The following is an 18,987-nucleotide window of genomic DNA, read 5'->3' as shown; positions in this document are numbered from 1 at the left end:
GTAACTGAGCGCTTGCGGAGCTTCAGTGTCGCAATGCTGCGGTATTTAGTTGACCATTTCTCATTTTCCCCAAGCTTCAGAAACTGCTCCGGATAGGGGCTCTGCAAGAGGACCTGACAGGTTTGGAAAATATGTGCCGAGGCTGTGAATCATCCGTACATTTTGTTACTATAGATAACCATTATACTAAACAAGGTGATGTGTTTGTAGGGATCTCTTGCAAAGCACACAAGGAATTTTAGGTGTACAAGTTGCCACAAGACGCAGATGGCTAGTGTAATGTCGTTAGTGATTAAAGCTAACAGTATAAGCATTAGACTTAGACAACGCAAGAGACAAGGGACTGTTGCAAGCGTGTCCTTGGTTTTTGTTCAAGTGCCGCAACACCCACTGTGTAGAGGTCAACCAATTTAATCAATTCAACGTTTCAGCCATTCATAGTGCACCTTCCCTATGTTGGAACATACTCGCACAGGTGTTGGTGAGGTAGTATACTTCGTGCAGGTCAGACAAGTCGAACTACTAACCTCCTGTCAAACGACCTGTTTGTACTGCGAACTGTATTCTTTGCCTTTCGTACTTGGATAATTTGGTTATTGTATACTGTGGTCCATGACCATGGTGTGCTCATTGTTGCTGAAAAACTGGCACTCTTCATGCCAGTGGCATCTGTAACGGGACTACTTTATGAGGACTGCTTTACGAAGCCGAGACAAAAGAATAAACAGCAAGCACACCATCATGCCTTCTTGAGAGTAGCCTCTTCAGATTCTTCACTCATCATTGAAGCTTAGAGCCATGATATTGATTTACTTGTCCAGTTTTTACAGACTGGTCAGATAAGCCAAGAAAGCAGATGTCACTTTGGTGCTGGTTTAAAGATGGGAATTGCAGTCAGTGATCTTTGTTAGGAATTTCTAAGATGTAGAAACTGAGAGCAAACAATGTATACAAGTAATAAGCATTCAGTTCTACAGGCACACATAGGCAAGTTATTGCTCAACTTTTAATAGGTGGTGTCCAAAACCCAATGCCTATGACGTGTTTCCAGCTCCCGAAATGGCTTCCACCGCATTCAACCAGCAAAAGCATTGCCTTTAAGATCCGAATTTTAAATTCACAGGGCATGACCCTATGAGACGTGGATTTGGATGCCACCTATTCTGGCAAAGCATCTTGGAAGCCTCTTAAACTGACTTTAACATATGGTCTTCTAGACAATGCTCACTACACTGCTGTTAAAAATGTGCACTTGATTCTGCTGCACTTGCCGCAGGCGAACAAACTGGAAACAGTTACGCGATGCAAATTGTCTGCTGCATTCCAGCTGCGAAAGTAAGCAAAAAGGACACACCACACACATTACACAGAGGCTTGTACTTTTTATTCAGAGTCATCAAACCCTTTCAAGTCACACAGAGCAAAATAAATGTTACTCATTCACATGCTTTGCTCATCATTACCATGTCACACAGCCCCATCATACAATCCGTCAAATAAATTAAGACAGCCTCGTAAATGCAGTTAGAGCATTTTAAGAGAGCCTTGTGTGTTTGCCTGGCCCTTGAATGCTGCCTCGTGATGGACAGACGAGCAGGCAGATGAGATAGGCAGCGGGAGGCCTCTAGCTGCACACACTGCACCTCCGACAGCCTGTGGGACCTTTGCGTGGAATGTTCAGGCTGCCGCAGCAGAGGGGTTGGGAGGGGAAGAGTGGGGAGGGGAACACAGACCTCCCCGACTGGCCTGCTCCGGCTGTGCTCGCGTAATGCAACCACTGCAACATTGAGCGTGAAGCTGGGTACAGACCGACACATTGCCATGCTGCCACTACTGCACAGCTCCTGGCAGGTCTCTAGAGCATTAAATAGAGGCAACCACAATTGCAAGTGCTTTCTTCACCTATCGATAAGCCATTTTTTTTCTTCTTTCAACTTCTGCTCGTGGTATTAAAAAAAATTCCCAGAGAGTATGGCAGATTATACACCGAGAACACAGAACACAAGCAAAAAATGTTGAAAACGCCTGCAATATGGCTACCCTCAACAGCTGACCCAGGACCGCTAGCGTCGTACCCAAGCACAGTAGCAAGGGCTACCGACATCATGGCACCAGCAGAATCCACGGCCACACACCTTGAGCATGGAGATGATAAAGTGGGTCTGTTCTAACACATGCGCCAGGATTACTTCTTGAAAGAACCACTTTGGGCCTAACGCTGGCACAATTAATCTAGACTGGTTAACACCAAAGTTACACTTCCAGAAGATTGAGTAAGCCAGCCTTGCCAAGAACAGAGGCTCAGTAAGGCAGAAAGCGATGGAAGAGTCGCGATGCCACCTTGAAATCTCTACACCAGCTCACCATGATGTCCATAGATTTGGACAGCCTTTGCTCATGTCTAGTGAATTTTTTGTTGATAAAGAAAGATTGAGTACATTTCAAAGTACCAAGTAAAGGCGCAACTTGGCAGTTTTTTGGCAACCCAAACAAGGAAACACCACAAAGTCCACGATGTAACATCATCGGTGCCGTGGTTTTGGCACTTATGATACAAAAAACAAAGCTTGGCCTTGATTTTTTCCGTTAAACGATCAACCTTTATATGAGAAATAAAGAAAGAATACATAGCGTTAAAAGGATATGTACTTGTCTAAGATGATTTCATGGTTTTAAGTGTCCTCTTCTAAGGGTGTCATCAGCACAACTCAAAGTGAGTTAACATAAAGTGCAGTAACTTGCAAATTTGCCAAGTCTGCTGCATTTGCAAGATTCAGCTATGATGGTCTGCAGATTTAGTCTGTAAACTGATGCCATCGCTCAGTGTCCACAATGTCGACAAGCAGCAAGCACCTTAAAAAATCTGGTCTGTGGCATCCTGTTGCAAGATACAAAGTGGTTTTTGCCTTCAAATGCAGGCATGAGAAACTTCCTTGTCACAGAAAAACGGCAGGAAATCACTGCCTGCCATCAATGTACAGCAGCAAATGGTCTGTTACTAAGCAACAGGTGCAACACACTACATTTGCACAAATTCTTTTCCCACACAATTTTTTTCCTCGTAATTTCTAGTCTAAAAGTGGTCTTCAGGGTATACCTGAAATGATGCTAGGAATATGACATTTGTTTTTATGTGAAGCACCAGGCTCAACTACCAGGAATTGAAGCTACGGGAAAAATAAAGCAACCCTAGACTTTACGCAACACTTCGCAAGTAGACTTGACCACACAACTAGGGGCAAAGTGGTGCAACAGCAGCAGCAGGGCAAGGGCCCACATTGGGCATTGATGCTCACAGGCAGTTGGGAGCACCTAAAGACAGACTGTAGACAATGAACAACTTACATGCACCCATCTACTGGCATTTGTGCATGCCAGTTTCAGCTTTTTCTAAGCTGGTGCCTGAGGCTGGTGTATGCATGGTCATTAGGTCACATTATGATAAATTATTTTTGTTAATGCATGGGATCTCAGTACGCAGGTGCGGCTTCTCATTTGTGATCGCATTATACATATTTGGGTAAGTACTATGGTGACTGCACGGTCTTTCAATATACAGAACTTTGACAGAAAGCCAGAGGCAGCAATACGTATAAAATCCTTCACACACTGTTCTTGACAAAGCCTACATGCCATGGTACAAAGTGCCTGCGTATGTAAAAAAAGTGTTCGAGGGAGGTCTACAGATCTCGGAATTTCTTCCTCAGAGTGCACGATTGTCAGGAAACAGGAGGAGGAGGATCAAGAAACACACAAAGCCTACATCATTTATCAGTAGGAGAGTCATACGTAAACATCCTGCTGCCAAACATGGGGATAAAGGTTAGTTCGGCATCCACGAAACGCAATGCATTTGTTTCGTTTTTCAGCAGGCCACACGCAGGCTCGGACAAAAAAACTGATTAATTAAAAAAAAAAATTTCATGAATGCCGAAGGTATTCCCGCTTACTGGTACATTCGTTCTGCTGTTGTGTTGCGAGGCTGTTTTCTCTCAAGCAAACCAAGGCTGCATTGCATTTGCCACATCACATGATGGTGTGCGAGGTTGCCAGCAGCGGAAGCCCACTCAGAAAGCAACGAACACCCTGGGACACACCCCCTTTTGAGTTTTTTTCCTCGTAATTTCCAGTTTAAAGGTGGTCATCAGGGTACACCTGAAATGATGCTAGGAATATGACATTTCTCGCATGACCTTAAAGGGCCCCTCCACCAGGCTGCATTGAAAATTTTGGTTATACACTAGGAGTTCTAAAGGGCCTTCCAGGGAGTGTTCTATAGCAAGGTTCAGTAGTAGCTGATATACTAGAAGCAAAAAAATATAGTAAGGTGTGAGCTACGCATGGAGGCTTTCTCCAGTCAACTCGACCAGAGCGCCAGATCCCGCAAGCAACATCCCTCTCCTTTTCTTTTCAATATCTCTCAGGCCTACTTTCTTTTCTCGCTGCATGGCACATTTACAGAGGTGGATCTGCGCGTTCTGCATTTCACAAGAATCCGCAAATTGCAAACCCGTTGTCCTTTGATTCACATTAAGACATTATTAGCTGATTTATATGACATGGGGTGTGCCAATATTCGAAATTACAAATATGAATCAAATAGTGCTTGCTATTCAGTTAGATTCAAGAATTCACTATTTGAAATAGCAGAATATTTGTTTTTGTGAGAATATTAGCCGCTGCTGGCGCGTTGCTCATGTTTTTTCTTAAGTGTCATCATCATCATCAATCTATAATTATGTCCACTGCAGGACGAAGGCCTCTCCTTGCGATCTCCAATTACCCCTGTCCTTCTCAAGTGCGGTCGGAGCTTAATACTTCACAGGCACAATCATCACTGCACGATCTCTACACACACCAAGTGTCTGTTTGCAATGCACAAACCTGGTGAGGGGCACTTTATATTTACAATAGTGCTGCTACCTTACTTCTGAAACCTTGATACCAGCATCAGAACTATGGGAGTTATGAGACGTTTTAAGAACCATCTAAAAGTCACATGCTCAAGTACTTCATTTGTTCAGCTCCCTGCTCCAAAGGAAGTAAAGTACAGTGGCGTGCAATATGACCTGCAACACCGGACCTATGGTCGAAGGGGCTCCAAGACTGTACGGCAGCTCCGACATACGAAATATTGGTTTAATAAATACAAGTAACTGGAACTGTGTTTAGGTCTGCAATTTTTCGCATATCGGCACTGCTGTGCAATCTTGGAGCCCCTTTTACCACAGGAGTGGTGTTGCAGGTCATATTGCACATGAATGTACATCCACGTAGCAATGCTCAGGAGTACCTGTGCTGTGGCATGCATGCTTACTTCTCTGCACACTCCTTCTGATGTGCCGTTACCTACGTAACAGCTACAGCAAAGCAGATGAAAGAGACTGTCTTTTTTCTTGCAGTGGCCAAGACCAGCCAAAGCAGTTCAGCATAGAGTAATGGATGAAATCATGTAAGGACTTCTACAACCGGATCAGGTCCGCCTTATAACAAGACCTCGGTATTTTTCTTGCCGTGCCCGAGACCAACTAAAGCAGTTCAGAAATCTACTTCCCAATCTGCTTGTACAACCTGTACTGGTCTTAGATCTGTGAAATACCATGTTAAGAAGCAGCGTCTGCACTACACAGGAGCAGTGCGATGACATTACACTGCTCGTAGCTCCTGCAGTCAGTCCAGGCCTTGCTGCAGCGCCTGGGACACAGCAGTGCAGCAACCCATTCTTCGATATGCCTATGCTGCAACCTATTCTGCAATTCTAGATCTGCCAGCCGTGCATGGCTAGCCTCTGCCTCTCCCTGCACTTAACAGCAAAGGTGCAAGCTTCTTCACCTTACCAGCAGCGTGCAACTCCTCAAGACGTCGAGCGCAGCACAGCCTGAGTGGGCCAGGCCTAAGAGACCTTACAATGGCGGACAAGCACGACGGCACTGACTAGTAAGTAGGAGAGACGCGTACAAACTGGGGCCATAATTGGCCTCGTAGAAAAGATTGGCAGCGTCAGCCACCGGGGTCAGGGTTTGCGAAAGGGCCGCACCAGATACATCTTGTCCCCCTTGGGGCTGGTGTAGATAGGTGCTCGTTTGTAGTGCTCCACAAGATCGTCCAAATTGGAGAACCTCCGCTGACCGATGCAATACACACCATCCTCCACGTGCACACGGAAGTGCTTGTTGCGTTGCGGTGCCTTCAGGGACACAGAGAGATCGCCAACCTGCGAGCAACGAGGTCACTAAGCTGAAGCAAAGCCTAATGATGGAATGGCACATAAAACAAACCATGGCACTACATAGTTTTCAATATTTTCTGTCCACACCATGCAAGGTTTGTCTATAGAGCATCAGATAGTTTAACCCTTTGCGGTCATTCTCGTGAGCAACTATTTTGTGCATAGTAGGTGATTTATTTTTGAAACTTTTCTTTATCCATGTGTGAAGTGTACAGCATCAAGCAAGCATCATGTTGTAGCTGATCATCACAGGAACCATTTTTTCTAGAAACCCAATTCATTGCTTTCTCCTTCAGTGCTCTCATCAAAGGATTTGCTGGTTGTCTGAAGGCAGAATATATTCCTTCTCGACACTGAAATCATCTTCAGATTCACTACGCGAGTTCTTTCCGTAAAGCACATGCGGAGAAACATCACCATCCTCTCGATGCTTTGTGTCACAATAATAATGTATGAACTCCTTTAAGTGCGCCATTATAAAAGTGTTGCCCTTATATGAAGATGCTGTGAAGTGCAATTCTCACCATTTAAAAAGTTCTCAAGAGGTACCGCAACAAAGAAAAAACCAGCACATGAAAGTGTCCATTTGTGTAGGGTGCATGCCGACATCTCACCGGAACCGGTATTTTTTTCATGTGTAGCGAGATGTCTGATAGATGACCGCAAAGGGTTAACTACGTGCTTGTGGTGTGTGAAGTGCGCGCGCCGAGGTGAATTCCGTGCTGGCTGTAAGACGACAACGTCAAAGAGCGGCCAGCACGTAAATGCACGGCGCAAAAGAAGAGAAAATAAAAGGAAAAGCATCCAATTGCAAGAAAACACGGAGCTTCGAGCGGCCAATGAGCAAACGACAAATCGGCCAGAGTGGCAGAAAAGAGAGCCGCGCTGGCAGAAGGGGGAGAGAGTTCCAGAAGCGGCACCAAGAGAAGGTCGGCCACCGGACCGGGGGTTGAAGACGGGCCGTCAGGTTCCGGACCTGAGCCACCAGGACTTCACCTGACCGGGGCCTCCTGCCAACCCATTCCTGAGCATCGCCACTCTGCCCGATCGTCAACTGCTGCCCGAGGCCGGCGAGCGTCTGTGCCCGTGGGCAGAACGTCTGCTGTCGGGCTACGGGCCCCGAGTTCCACGAACAGCTGCCCGGCGAGAACGCCGCCGCCGTCTGCCCGTGTCACCAAGCCGTCTGCCTTCTCCCTCCAAGCTAGAGCTGCCACGCTCCAGTAGCCCGGTCAACGATCCTATACACCGACCTTTGGTGAGATCGACGACACTTCTTGAACCGTCTCATCTCCGCTTCGAGACTGTTGTCTTTATTCTCGTTTTTAGTTTTATTAAAAGTGTGTGTGTGCGTTCTACAACAAACAGCTTTGTCCTCAATTGGGTTCTCGGAGGCTTCGCCTGAGAGAACCGTCCGAATCATTAAATAAACGAACCTGTCATCACAGTGCTGTAAAACCTCATTAATTTGGCCCTCGTTAATTCAGAAAATCGGATAATTCGTACTCGTCCTCTGGTCCTGGCAGGCGTATGCATTATTTATTGGAATCAAACTCTCATTAATTCGAACTTAGCTGGCCACACTGGTTAATTCAGACAGCTCTTGGAGCTTGGCGAGTGCCGCAAATGGGCACAAGCGGTGCTAGCGTCCAATTTAAACAAAGCGGCAGAGCCTGCATTGCCATAGCCATTAGTGGAAATCATACGTGAACGACGAAACCCTTCATGCCTATTTGTGCCTTTGTAGCCTTTATTCTTGCGTTTACCACAGCGCGTAGCATCGTGTTGGTAGCGTGCTTTCATACCTGTGTACTGTAGTTGCCATCCATGATCGCGTCGATAGCGACCACAATTTTGTTCACAGTGATTGCGGCAAACAGTAGCTTCGTTTTGACTCAGTGCAATGGCTGTGCGTGCAATGTCACAAACTCGGTAGAAGTTGTCGAGGATGAACAGCACTGGCTACAGTGCGATGAATGAACTATCTGTTGGCGCCCAGCTCACTGGCAAAAAAATGCTTGTGATGTGTATCGTGCACTGTGATGTGTTATGTGCATGACACATTGTAGATGTGTGATGGTAGTGAAAAGCGTGCCTCGGATGAAGACCTGTGTCGTGGCCACGCTGTGAAGGAAGTCACGAGGCCTTCACCCCAGCAAGCGCTAATCAGTCACGAGATGACGAGAATTGCAGCTTCCGCACTGCTTTTGGGCAAAATAGAAACAGGATTTGCTGATTCATTCAGTAAATACAAGCGTGTTAACGTAGCTAGCATTTGTTCATTGTTTTTTTTTTTGATACCCTTGATAATTCAACATTCGGTTAATTAGGCCATTTTTTTCGGTCCTGTGAAATCCGAATTAATGAGGTTTTACTGCACTGCAAAGCAGTGTGCTCTGATTGCCATGAAGCCACAGCTAATGGCAAAATTTGTGTATTACCTCCCCCTATGCCCACATCATACTCAATATCTTTCAATTTTCAGTGTGAAAGGTGTGAAAGTACAGTGTGTATTTTAGAAAACCTTAAGGCATCATTGTCATGATAGCCAGATGAAAGACACATTGGCCATGGTTTCTTTTTTCTGCTATGACCCTTATCACAAGAACATGTCACAAATTCTTGTGCTTCGAAGGGGGAAAAGAAAATCTTCACACTAATCCATGAACACGTGTATTCCTTATAACAAGGGTTCAGCATTTTCAGTTTAGCAGAAAAAAGAATAAGGACAGAGAGGCATGCTGAATTCTTTTTCACCGGAGTTCAGTTTTAACTCAAAAGAGTAAGCAAAAGCAAATTTGCCAGAGTGCTAAGATGGTGATCGTCGCATAGCCGCAAGCGTACAGGTGCGGCCACTGCTAGAGGGAACACGGGAGCCCGTGGCAGCGCTCTGCGGAGCGCCACCATCGATGCCTCGTGAAGTGTTGCTGCACAGGCGCAATCAAAGCGATAGGCTGAGTGCCCGGCGTGTCGTCTGCTACAGTTCATCCTCCCCTTCGCCGCTCCCGCTCGCACTGCTTCTATGTTCGCATTGCCATGTTGTCAATGGCAACGAAGTTTTGTGACTAGAGCGAGATTCACACCACAGGATGGATTGCCGATCCGGTGAACATATGAGCATGACGTGGCTCAGCTCCACGGAATCGTCGAATCACGCCACCAGAGACGAGGTGCTACCGGCGTCAGTTGCTACAGCCCGACCGCTTCACGTTCGTCCTCAGACTAAATCGGCGCTCCGTTGCGTAATATAAATCAAGCCTAAAGGCAATGTCGTGTATGTGACTGCATCCCTCTTGATGCAAAGGCGATAAAACGCAAAGCTGCATCTGCATTGCCGAGAATAAAGAAAAGCTAGAGCACACCAACCCTTTGCAATGTCAGTGAGTTTATGGCAAATACTGAAAGACGCAGTTATAATGATCCCAACTTTTGATATATGGTCCTGTTATCTGCGACTCTTTATAAAGAACTGTCGCGTTTTTGTGGCACTTCATTGTAGCAGGTCACTGTGCAATGGCGCTAGAGGGTCAGAGGACGAATCCTGCACGACTATTCCCTATGGTGATGCGATCAAGTATTAGACACTAGATGCTGTCGTTCGCCTGGAACACAGAAGCTGCGTGTGTCGCTTCTGGAATACCTCACCGTTTCTTGCCACGCTGGATTGTGGCACGACTGGTGTTGAGAGCAATGCAACCCAGTGCTAATCGCATCATGGGCTCAAACACAAGCTGGATTCGTCGTCTACAGGGGCAGTATTCTCGAGTGATCAATGTCAGGGACTTTGGAGATTCCTTGAGACTTGGCACTGGACTCGTCGAAGTACATACCGCCGACGGCGCACTTGGTACTGTGTGAAAATCGCAAACTTGGCAAAACGCCAGAAACTATGTCGGCCTAAACGCGGATTCGTCTGGTGCAGAGTAACGCAAAATCGCACTGAAGTGAAAATATATATCCACAAAAATGATCACATAAGAATACTGACCCAACTGTTTTCCCCACAGCTTTTCGCATAGTCGGGTGACTCCTCCGATTGTCACCCAAGTGGATTTGATTTAGTCCTCGGAAAGCAATAACTTCCCCCATTTATTTTCGAATAAATTCCAATCACGGAGTTTTGCAATCAGCATTATATTTAATACCTCTGTCACACGAGCATGCAAAAACTCTTTTACGCAAGCGGTCTTTTACCAAGTTGAAAGACTTTTGAATGAAGAGGTGTTGCGCAGCTGACACACGGCGCCGACATGCGCCGACGATCTCCTTTTAGTGTTTCCTTCTGGACACGCTACCGAAAGCGTGGCGCTAGCGTTCGAAACAATATCGGCCAAAAAAACTTGTGTATCTCGAGATATAAAGTGAAAACTTATTGTTTACACGTTTTTCAAATAAATTTAACATAAAAACGTTAATATAAAGATTTATTGTAGTAGCTTAAAGAGCGTCACCACGTGACATCCCCAGCCCGTTCGACCTGCTTACGAGAGTACAGAAGAAAATGAGCATTACTGGGTTTACACCTTCTGCGAGACATAAAATTATTTTTTATGATGAGCCTAGGCGACAGAAAATTTCGCATTTGATTATTTTTTTAATATATGATAACTGCTGGTGCCCACTGGTTTCGAGGCTACTCCTTTTCGGCCGTAAAGGAGATCGGCGAACTCATTTTCCAGAAAAGACCGCTTCTGAAAAAGAGATCGCTCCCTGTCGTGTGTCTGCGGGCGGAACTCTTTTTCGGGAGAAGTCTTTTTGCTCAAAAGACTTTCTAGTGCCCGTGTGACAGGGGTATTACAAAGCAATAAAAAAGTTTAAAATGATACTTAGCAAGTGAAAACTCCCTGGAAGTATTATTCATATTCCAAATTCGGTGCGCCTGCATGCAGCATGATAAATCAGCCTGCCTAAATTTGGCGTTCGCAGCACTTGCATGAATACTCAGAGCCGCAAGTGCGCACGACCTATAGATACTGGCGCACGTGTGGCGAAGGTAGCGAAAGGGAGGAACCATAGCAGACGATGCGCCGGGCGCTCTGCCTATCGCTTTGATTGCGCCTGCGCAGCAAGATTTCGCGAGGCGCTGGCGGTGGCGCTTCGCGAAACGCTGCAACGGGCTCCTGTGTTCCCTCTAGCCTGTACATGCACTCCAATGCAGGAAGCCTGGCAAGGTCAAGTGTCGGCCCACCCCCAAAGCAATCTTTCTTATTTGTGTCCAATCGGCTTGAGAAGCTGGGATGGGGAGAGCCCTCTCAGTATGATGTCATGTTCTTGCAAGGTCGCTTCTCTAATGCTGTTATTCTGTGTATTGGATGCAACTACAATGTTGAATAGCAGGAACAGCACAGCAGTTATACAGTATGTATCAGCGCCAACTAAGTGAGCCAGATATTCACCAAAAGAAAAGAAGCATGCTTGATGCTAGAAATTATCCTTCAAAAGATGTGGTGAAAAATCCACCTGGAAAAGTATGTTTGTAGAAAAGACAATTTTTGGGGGGTGGAAAAAAACAAACAAGCAGTATACTCAATTTTCAAAACTGAACCATGCTTATAATGAACTGGAAATTGGATACATTGAGCTCCTACCATTATATCCAGCATCATGAAGTCATTCAGACATTAGTCAGGGCATGTGGGTGAGAATTTTTTTTTTTTCTGTCACACATCTTTTTTCGGTTACTGTTGATTGGGTTGCTGCGGTGCTTACATGTAGTGCACAAGAGTTTGTTGTGGAACTCGGACACTAAGTTGGAACCTATGAGGTCCTAAACGAGAGGCCTTTATGAAGTCGTTTCCTTATGTGATGACATTCTAGCAAACCCATCCCACAGCCCGAGGACCCACAAGCAATCTATTAATTGGCTATCACCAGTAACACTGTTCATCAGCAAAGCCTCGATTCTTACGTTTGTCTCGCTGTCGCGTATGAGGAAGTCCCCATCTACCGCATGGTCATTGAGCACCTGGTCGCACTGGGAGCGAGAGATGCTGCCAAAGTACCACTCTTTGGCATGCAGCTCAGGCCGTGGGGCTATGGCTGGCTGCGGCACAGGTGTTGAAGGCTTGGGTGTTGTTGACGCCGACGTTGGAGCCACCACCACCTGGGAAGGAGGTCGTAGCTTATTCAGCCCCCACATGTCATTACAGTAATTCTTTCACTTTCAGAGAAAATGCCGAAGGAAAAGCTAACGACCACGAAGGGCTTTAACATATAAAAAGCTCAAATGATAGACAATCAGTATAGATCACAAGACAGCATCAAAGCATCGGCTGCAAAAAAAGAAAAACGGAACACCAATGAGGACGCAGCAGGCTACTTAAAAAAACTTTCACCTCTTCCCCCAAGATGAAAAGACAACTCTGTGGCACACTTTTCCAATGACAATGGTTTCACTTTTTCTTAAAGGAGGATCAAAGAAATGAAGAAACGGACAAGTTGTGTGGTCATTCGAGGGTACTAGGTTGACAACGTAGCAAATGCTCCGTTAGATCTACTGTTTGAAGCTGGTTGAGGCCAAGCACTTTTGGGAAAACCTTCATATCTGGTTTAGCGAGTGCAGCACCACTGCGTAGTTTGGCGACATAAATATAGCCGATATTAGGCCCTCCACAGAGATGAAATTGTGGGCCAAAGAACTAAACACAAAAGTGATGGTAAGCTTCCACAGAAGCATAGGATTTACCAGAAGCAACAATTTGATAGTTCAGGCTTCATTTTTGGTGTTTTAATCTTGAAGGCTGCAGTAGGAAGTGATCCTCGGTCACGTCACTGGCTAGCTTTACATAGAGAAATGCAATGTTAAGACAAAGAGAGAGAAAACACATTTATTTCTTGCGATGCTTGGCCTGCATCCCAGTTATAAATAGACTGTCGGTGGTGCATTGCATGAAGACAAAGAAAATGGATGAGTGCAGCTTTATGCCTTCATTATAAAATATGAGGTCATCAGTAGCAAACTAATTCACTAAAAAAAAAAAAAAAAAAAAAAAAAACACAACGGTAAACTTCTTTTGTTGTGTCTTCACACAATTATTCATTACAGATCAGAAACTACTTGGGACATATAAGCCCAGATGAGTCAAGGCAGTTCCATGGCAGATGCATTCAAATGTACAAAGAATGAATGCAAAGGACAATCATACCGTCACAAGGCATCGTGATTGCACTTACCTGCACATAGTTTTTGGGCACCAGGCCAGTGTCACCTGACTGGTTGCGTGCTTTCCACCAATCAGGATCATTCTCTGGCTTCTCTATCACCTCGAGCTGCTCGCCCTTGGTAAAACTGAGCTCTTCCTCATTTTGCGAGGCAAAGCTGTACAGCGCCACCACCGTCTCCAGCACCACAGGTCCATCGGTTGGTGTGGCCGCCTCAGTCTGGGCTGGACGCTTCCTCCTGAAATGCATGAACAGTTGTTTTACTCTGCAAGCCAGGCAGGACTACTTGCTCCAATACCATACTCCTCTAAGAACTCTAATTCTGGGGTCTTACATGCCAAAACCCTGTTATGATAACGAGGCACACTGTAGCAGGGGACTCCGAATTAATTTTGACCACCTGGGGTTCTTTAACATGCATCTAAACCTAATGGTACATTCGGATGGTCCCTACCGCAATTGCAATGATACGGAGCTCACTTTTGATCGGAGTCGGAGAAAGCGCGACCAAGCGGAACATGCAGCCGCTCGCCAGATCAATCACAGGCCGGAAGAGGAATACTTAAGCACTTCTGTTGTAAACAAACAAGATATGCATGTACCTTGGCACTGGCGCACAAGCTGCCATTGCAGATGCCACACTAATAATGAAAGCTGCAGGAGCCACGTGACCGGAAGTCCGTCAGATCTTGGTCGCACTCCCAGGTCGAAGGTGAGAGCATAACCGAGTGCTCGGAAACAACTAGCCAAATGTGTATTGCACGCTCAATTTTGACCAGCCGAATGCAACGCATGCTGCCAGAGCGATCTCGAGCACTCAAAAACGAATAGTAGAATGCACTAAAAGTACACAACCATTCTTTCACTCCGCCCCCACCGAAATACAGCTGCTGCAGCTGAAATCGAACCTGCAACCTTGAGCTCAGCAATGCAATGCCATTACCACTGGGCTAACGCAGTGGGTTGCCATCTACTCTCAATGTATAGGTGGCACAGAACATAAACAGAGCATAGTGCTGCGGTTTAAAGCCCAAACAGCATTCACGCGATTTTGTGCGCGACGGCGACGAGCGACGGCTTCGAGCGACGAAACGGGCCGTCGCGCGAACAGATCGCTTGGTCTTTTCGCTCAATCGCTCGGTTCTAGAAATCTAGAATTCGTCGCTCGTCGCCCGGAAGTGCTATGAGCGACTAGCCAATAGCACGAAGCCGGAACTGGATATACATCAGTCAAGTACTACCGATTGTCGCACGGAACGAGCAAACGACTAGATTTTGATACGTGCAAGGATAATAACGTAGTGCAAGACCTTTAGAAATATTTATGCTGCTCTTTACACTAAAACACATCAACTTAAATTAATAAAGCAAGCGTCACGCCAGTTTCGGTGAGTATTTGCTGCCCTCATACCGGCAACACCGGGGAGCCGTCGCTCGAAGTCGTCAGCTCGCATGCAGTGCGACTTGTAGGCGACGAGCGACCGCGACAGCCATCTCCATCGCGTCGCTTGTCGCTGTTGCGCGCAAGATCGCGTGAATGCGGTTTATACTTAACTGCATCCATGTGCAAGTTACTGAAATCTTAAAAATGCAATCGTTAACTTGCGTATGCTGCGTACAAGCCCAATACGATTCGCTGCTTCTAGTACATGCGTAAATGTATTTTGACAACAGCATCCTACTGTGGCCCATTTGCTTTTGCTGCTTATACCATGCGTCCTGGTGCCATGCAAGGGTACTTATGCAACACAAACATCACTCAAAATTTTGGTCTGGCCTAGTTGTCTGATTGCTCAAATGGATACAAAAAGTGCCCTAAGACCCATGGGTTGAGAGAGAGACTCTTGTCAACCCAAAGCAGTAAGTAGATCAGCAAAGTGAGTTTTAGATTAAGTAGATGGCAATGGCATTGTGCATTCTAATTCATCCTGCCATCTAGTTGGAGTTTAGTTGCAGCAGTAGCGCACCCAGGATCTCTGCCAGGGGGGGGGGGTGAATTTTTGTGGGGGGGGGGAGTTTCTTGGGGGGGGGGGGGGCAATTTTCGCCCTTACAGGCGAAAATTGCATCTTTTTTTCCCCTCTAGAGCTGCTTCAGTGGAATTCAACGCAAAGCCATCGAGCACGCAGTTGGCCCACCTTGAATTTAAGAGTGAATGAATAAATACAAGACACTGATAAGAGTGTTTTTGTTAATCAGGAAAATTCGATTTCAAGCCACCTCCTGAATTGTAATGACAATGTGAACAGAGCACTGAAGGCTGAAGGTACACGTTGGATTGGTGAGGCTCGACGCATGGGGGGATTAGAACACCCGAAACCCCCCCGTTGGTGCACCACTGAGCTGAAGTATAGTATGCACGTGCTTGTGGTCAACAAACAGTAAACAAAACATGAAACAAAATATAAATAACAAAATTACAGGTGTGGAACATTAAACTTGACCAAAGGTGCAGCGCAGTCTACTGTTAATGGGAACACACAAGCATTAGCATCAGTAGACTTCTTTAAGAAGTCCTATCCTGCCCTGCAATGCAGAGGTGTCTTGGATGACCGCAGTGCACTATAATGGTTGTCGCACTATAGAAACCAAGCTTGCTTATGACCCCAAGAAAGGCACAATGCCAGCTGATATTGCAAACCATTCCTGTTATGTTTGTCTAATCACACAAACATATTTACATAATCACGGTGTTAGAGCCTTCCACTGTCAGAGGAAACGTGTTGGCGTGGTACTGTCACATTGAGGGGCACTGCAGCCATCCAAGACATCCTCTGCACTGCAAGGCAGTACGGCACTCCTTAAAGAAGTCTACTGATGCCTATGCTTGCGTGTTCCCATTAACAGCAGAGTGCACTGTACCTTTGGCCAAGTTTAATGTACTCCTTTCCTTGGGGTCATAAGCAAGCTTGGTTTCTACAGTGCGACAACCATTATGCCTGAGGTCACACGTCCCATCAAAGATGTTTATCAAGAAATATGCAGTGATCATTGAAATTCTCAACATTGCCATACTGTTGCAACACACAACCATTTCTAAAAATGCACGCTAGTTACCTGGTCCAATTTTCATTACTGGACTATGTTATGGCCACAAAATGTGAAACCATGTACATTGAATGGTGAAATCAATGCCAATGAAACAAAAGTTGCTAGAGTCTGCTGTAATAGACATCAAGGGGAATGGAATTACTGTTATGCATCTGCACTGCACTTAACAAAAGATGTCAAAATCCAATGAATCAGAAATATAATAACGAGATACTGCTTACAAATGAATTTCACTGCATCTCATGAATAAACTGCAGAAGCCAGAATATTATTAGTGACACTGTTAAAAACAATTCAGTTATTTCCTGCCTAGAGGAGAATAACTGGGATCATAAATCGCATAAATAGGAACACATAACAATCTGCATGATTTCGTTTTATTTACTACAAAATTTCACACGGCATCCTTTGGCTGATGAGCAAGAATGTAAAATGTGGAAATTATTATGCTGCATGTACCTAAAAATGACTAAATATAAGTGGCAAGTCCAAGAAAATGCGATTTCTATGAGATGAACGAGAACAACAAAGTAAAAGACAATGTCAGAAAGTAGCAACTGCCAGTCGCAGTAGCTTAGTGGCTATGGCTTTTCTCTGCTGAGCTCAAGGACGTGGGTTCGATACCGGCCTTGGCGGCAGCATTTTGGTGGGGGTGAAATGCAAAAATGCTCCCGTACTTGGATTTAGGTGCACATCAAAGCACCCGAAGTGCCTAAATTAATCCAGTCCCCCACTATGGCGTGCCTCATAATCATATCATGGTTTTGAGAAGTGAAACACTATTTCTGGTTTTTTAGAAAATATCAACTTTATGCATTTGAATATTTGTTGTCTGAAGAAATGTCAATTATTGAGTGGAGTGTAAAAGCCAATGCCATAAAATAGCGATACCCTACAATATGTGCACTTGGCTTCAAGTGTCTGAACGGTTCAATTTCGAAAAAAAAAAAGCCAATCACGAATGCTGTGCATTGAAGCATTGACAAGTTGTACATAGTAGTGCCTTGTAGGATCCAAACCACACAATATATTGTTCTTTTGTTATTGCTCAACAGTCCTTCTCAAAAGTGTAATCACTTATTGAATGCTATATTCCAATTACACACCTATTTTCAACTGTGGCCAAGCCAATGTAGTTCAAGCACTGCTACACTATTTCTCAAATGAATCGACTTAGATCTTCCTTGAGTCAATAATGCTTGTATAGCTCAGTGCTGGTCAAGCTGAACAAGGATTAAAAACTGCCTGTGAGACAGGGGTACTACACCACATGTCCACAATGTTTTGACTATGTTAGGAGCCCTATCAGTGGTAAGTATGGATAACTGGTATCTGCTATAAACATGTACCAAATACCAAATGCAGAATGAGTAGTCAGTGCAGAATGCTTTACTGGACCTTCAGTCATAAAGGTGGTTACGCGACATCAGGCATGCCCAAGAACTACAGGAGAACGAGACCAGCCACGCATCTGTTTAACATCCTGTAAGCGAAGCTCTAGATGTGGGTGACACACGGGCAGGCATGCCGACGAGATGTGCGAGTTGGGGCGTCCGTTCCACTTAATGACCCCAGATGAAACTGGTGCCGTAACGGTGCACAAGTGAAGGGGAAACGTAACAAAGCCACTGACATCCCTAGTCGGGAGCCTGGGGAAGCGCACCTGGACGTAGTTGGACGGGAACCATCCTAGGCGGCCGCAGTGCTCGCCCTTCCACCAGCCGTCGCTGGACTTCTCCATGACGAGAACGCGACCGCCTTTAACGAGCGAGATCTCGTCGGCCTGCTTGGCCTCATAGTTGTAACGGACCAGCGCCGTGCCGCAGGCCTCGGCCGGGCCCCCGCCGCCGCCGCCCGGCTCGTCTGCGGCCACGGGCGACGAGGCCGGCGACAGCTTGGCCTCGCTGCGCTTGCGCACCCGGCGCCGGATGCTGTCGAAGAGCGACGGTTTCTCGCGCTTCACGTAGTTGGACGGCACGAAGCCGGCCTGGCGCTGCGCGTTCTGCACCTTCCACCAGTGCTTGCTGTCGTCCAGCAGCACCAGGCGCTCGTGCTTTCGCAGGCTCAGCTCCTGGCTGCCCTGGGCCACGTAGTCGTACTTGGCCACCACGTACGTCTCCTCGTTACCGGCCTTCCCTGGGACGACCACACCAGCATCGCGGGAGGGATCAATGACGGCCGCCGTCACCACCATCCCTGTGGTGGTCCACATGCACTGCTCACCGGACTTGGAGTTTGACATCTTCGGGCGCGATGCAGGCCCTCGCCGGGAATGGTCGCAATTGTTGATAAGGTAATAAATACTAGCCTAGAAGCACCGATTTTAGTCGCATCTTAGTCCTAACCATCACTGAGATTCATGACACTCCGGGAAGCGGAGGAGGCAACAACTCTCCGACGGCGCCCAGACGGGAATTCGCGGGAGAGCACGAGAGCCGTGCGAGACTACTGTGCTTCCTAGACAAATACGGGAAATAGAAGCCAAGCCCAATCGCGGAGAAACGTGCGGAGAAATGCAGTATGTCCAAGAAGACGCGATTGCCACGGCCTC

The 18,987-nt window shown here is 46.3% G+C and overlaps 1 protein-coding gene across 1 annotated transcript; it reads right to left on the bottom strand.

The window, feature by feature from the left end:
• Nucleotides 1-1,367: 1,367 nt before the first annotated feature.
• LOC119442010 (cytoplasmic protein NCK2) lies at nucleotides 1,368-18,987 on the bottom strand. Its single transcript, XM_037706712.2, has 4 exons — nucleotides 18,098-18,987; nucleotides 13,400-13,622; nucleotides 12,135-12,329; nucleotides 1,368-6,214 (listed from the first exon to the last, which is right to left on the bottom strand). Exons 1-4 carry the CDS (start codon nucleotides 18,676-18,678, stop codon nucleotides 6,014-6,016), a joined length of 1,200 nt encoding a protein of 399 aa, XP_037562640.1. The 5' UTR covers nucleotides 18,679-18,987; the 3' UTR covers nucleotides 1,368-6,013.

This window comes from Dermacentor silvarum, chromosome 2 (assembly GCF_013339745.2).
Source record: "Dermacentor silvarum isolate Dsil-2018 chromosome 2, BIME_Dsil_1.4, whole genome shotgun sequence".
NCBI lineage: Eukaryota > Metazoa > Arthropoda > Arachnida > Ixodida > Ixodidae > Dermacentor > Dermacentor silvarum.
Note: the sequence above shows the minus strand (reverse complement) of the source record. Positions and strands in the feature narration are given on the sequence as shown.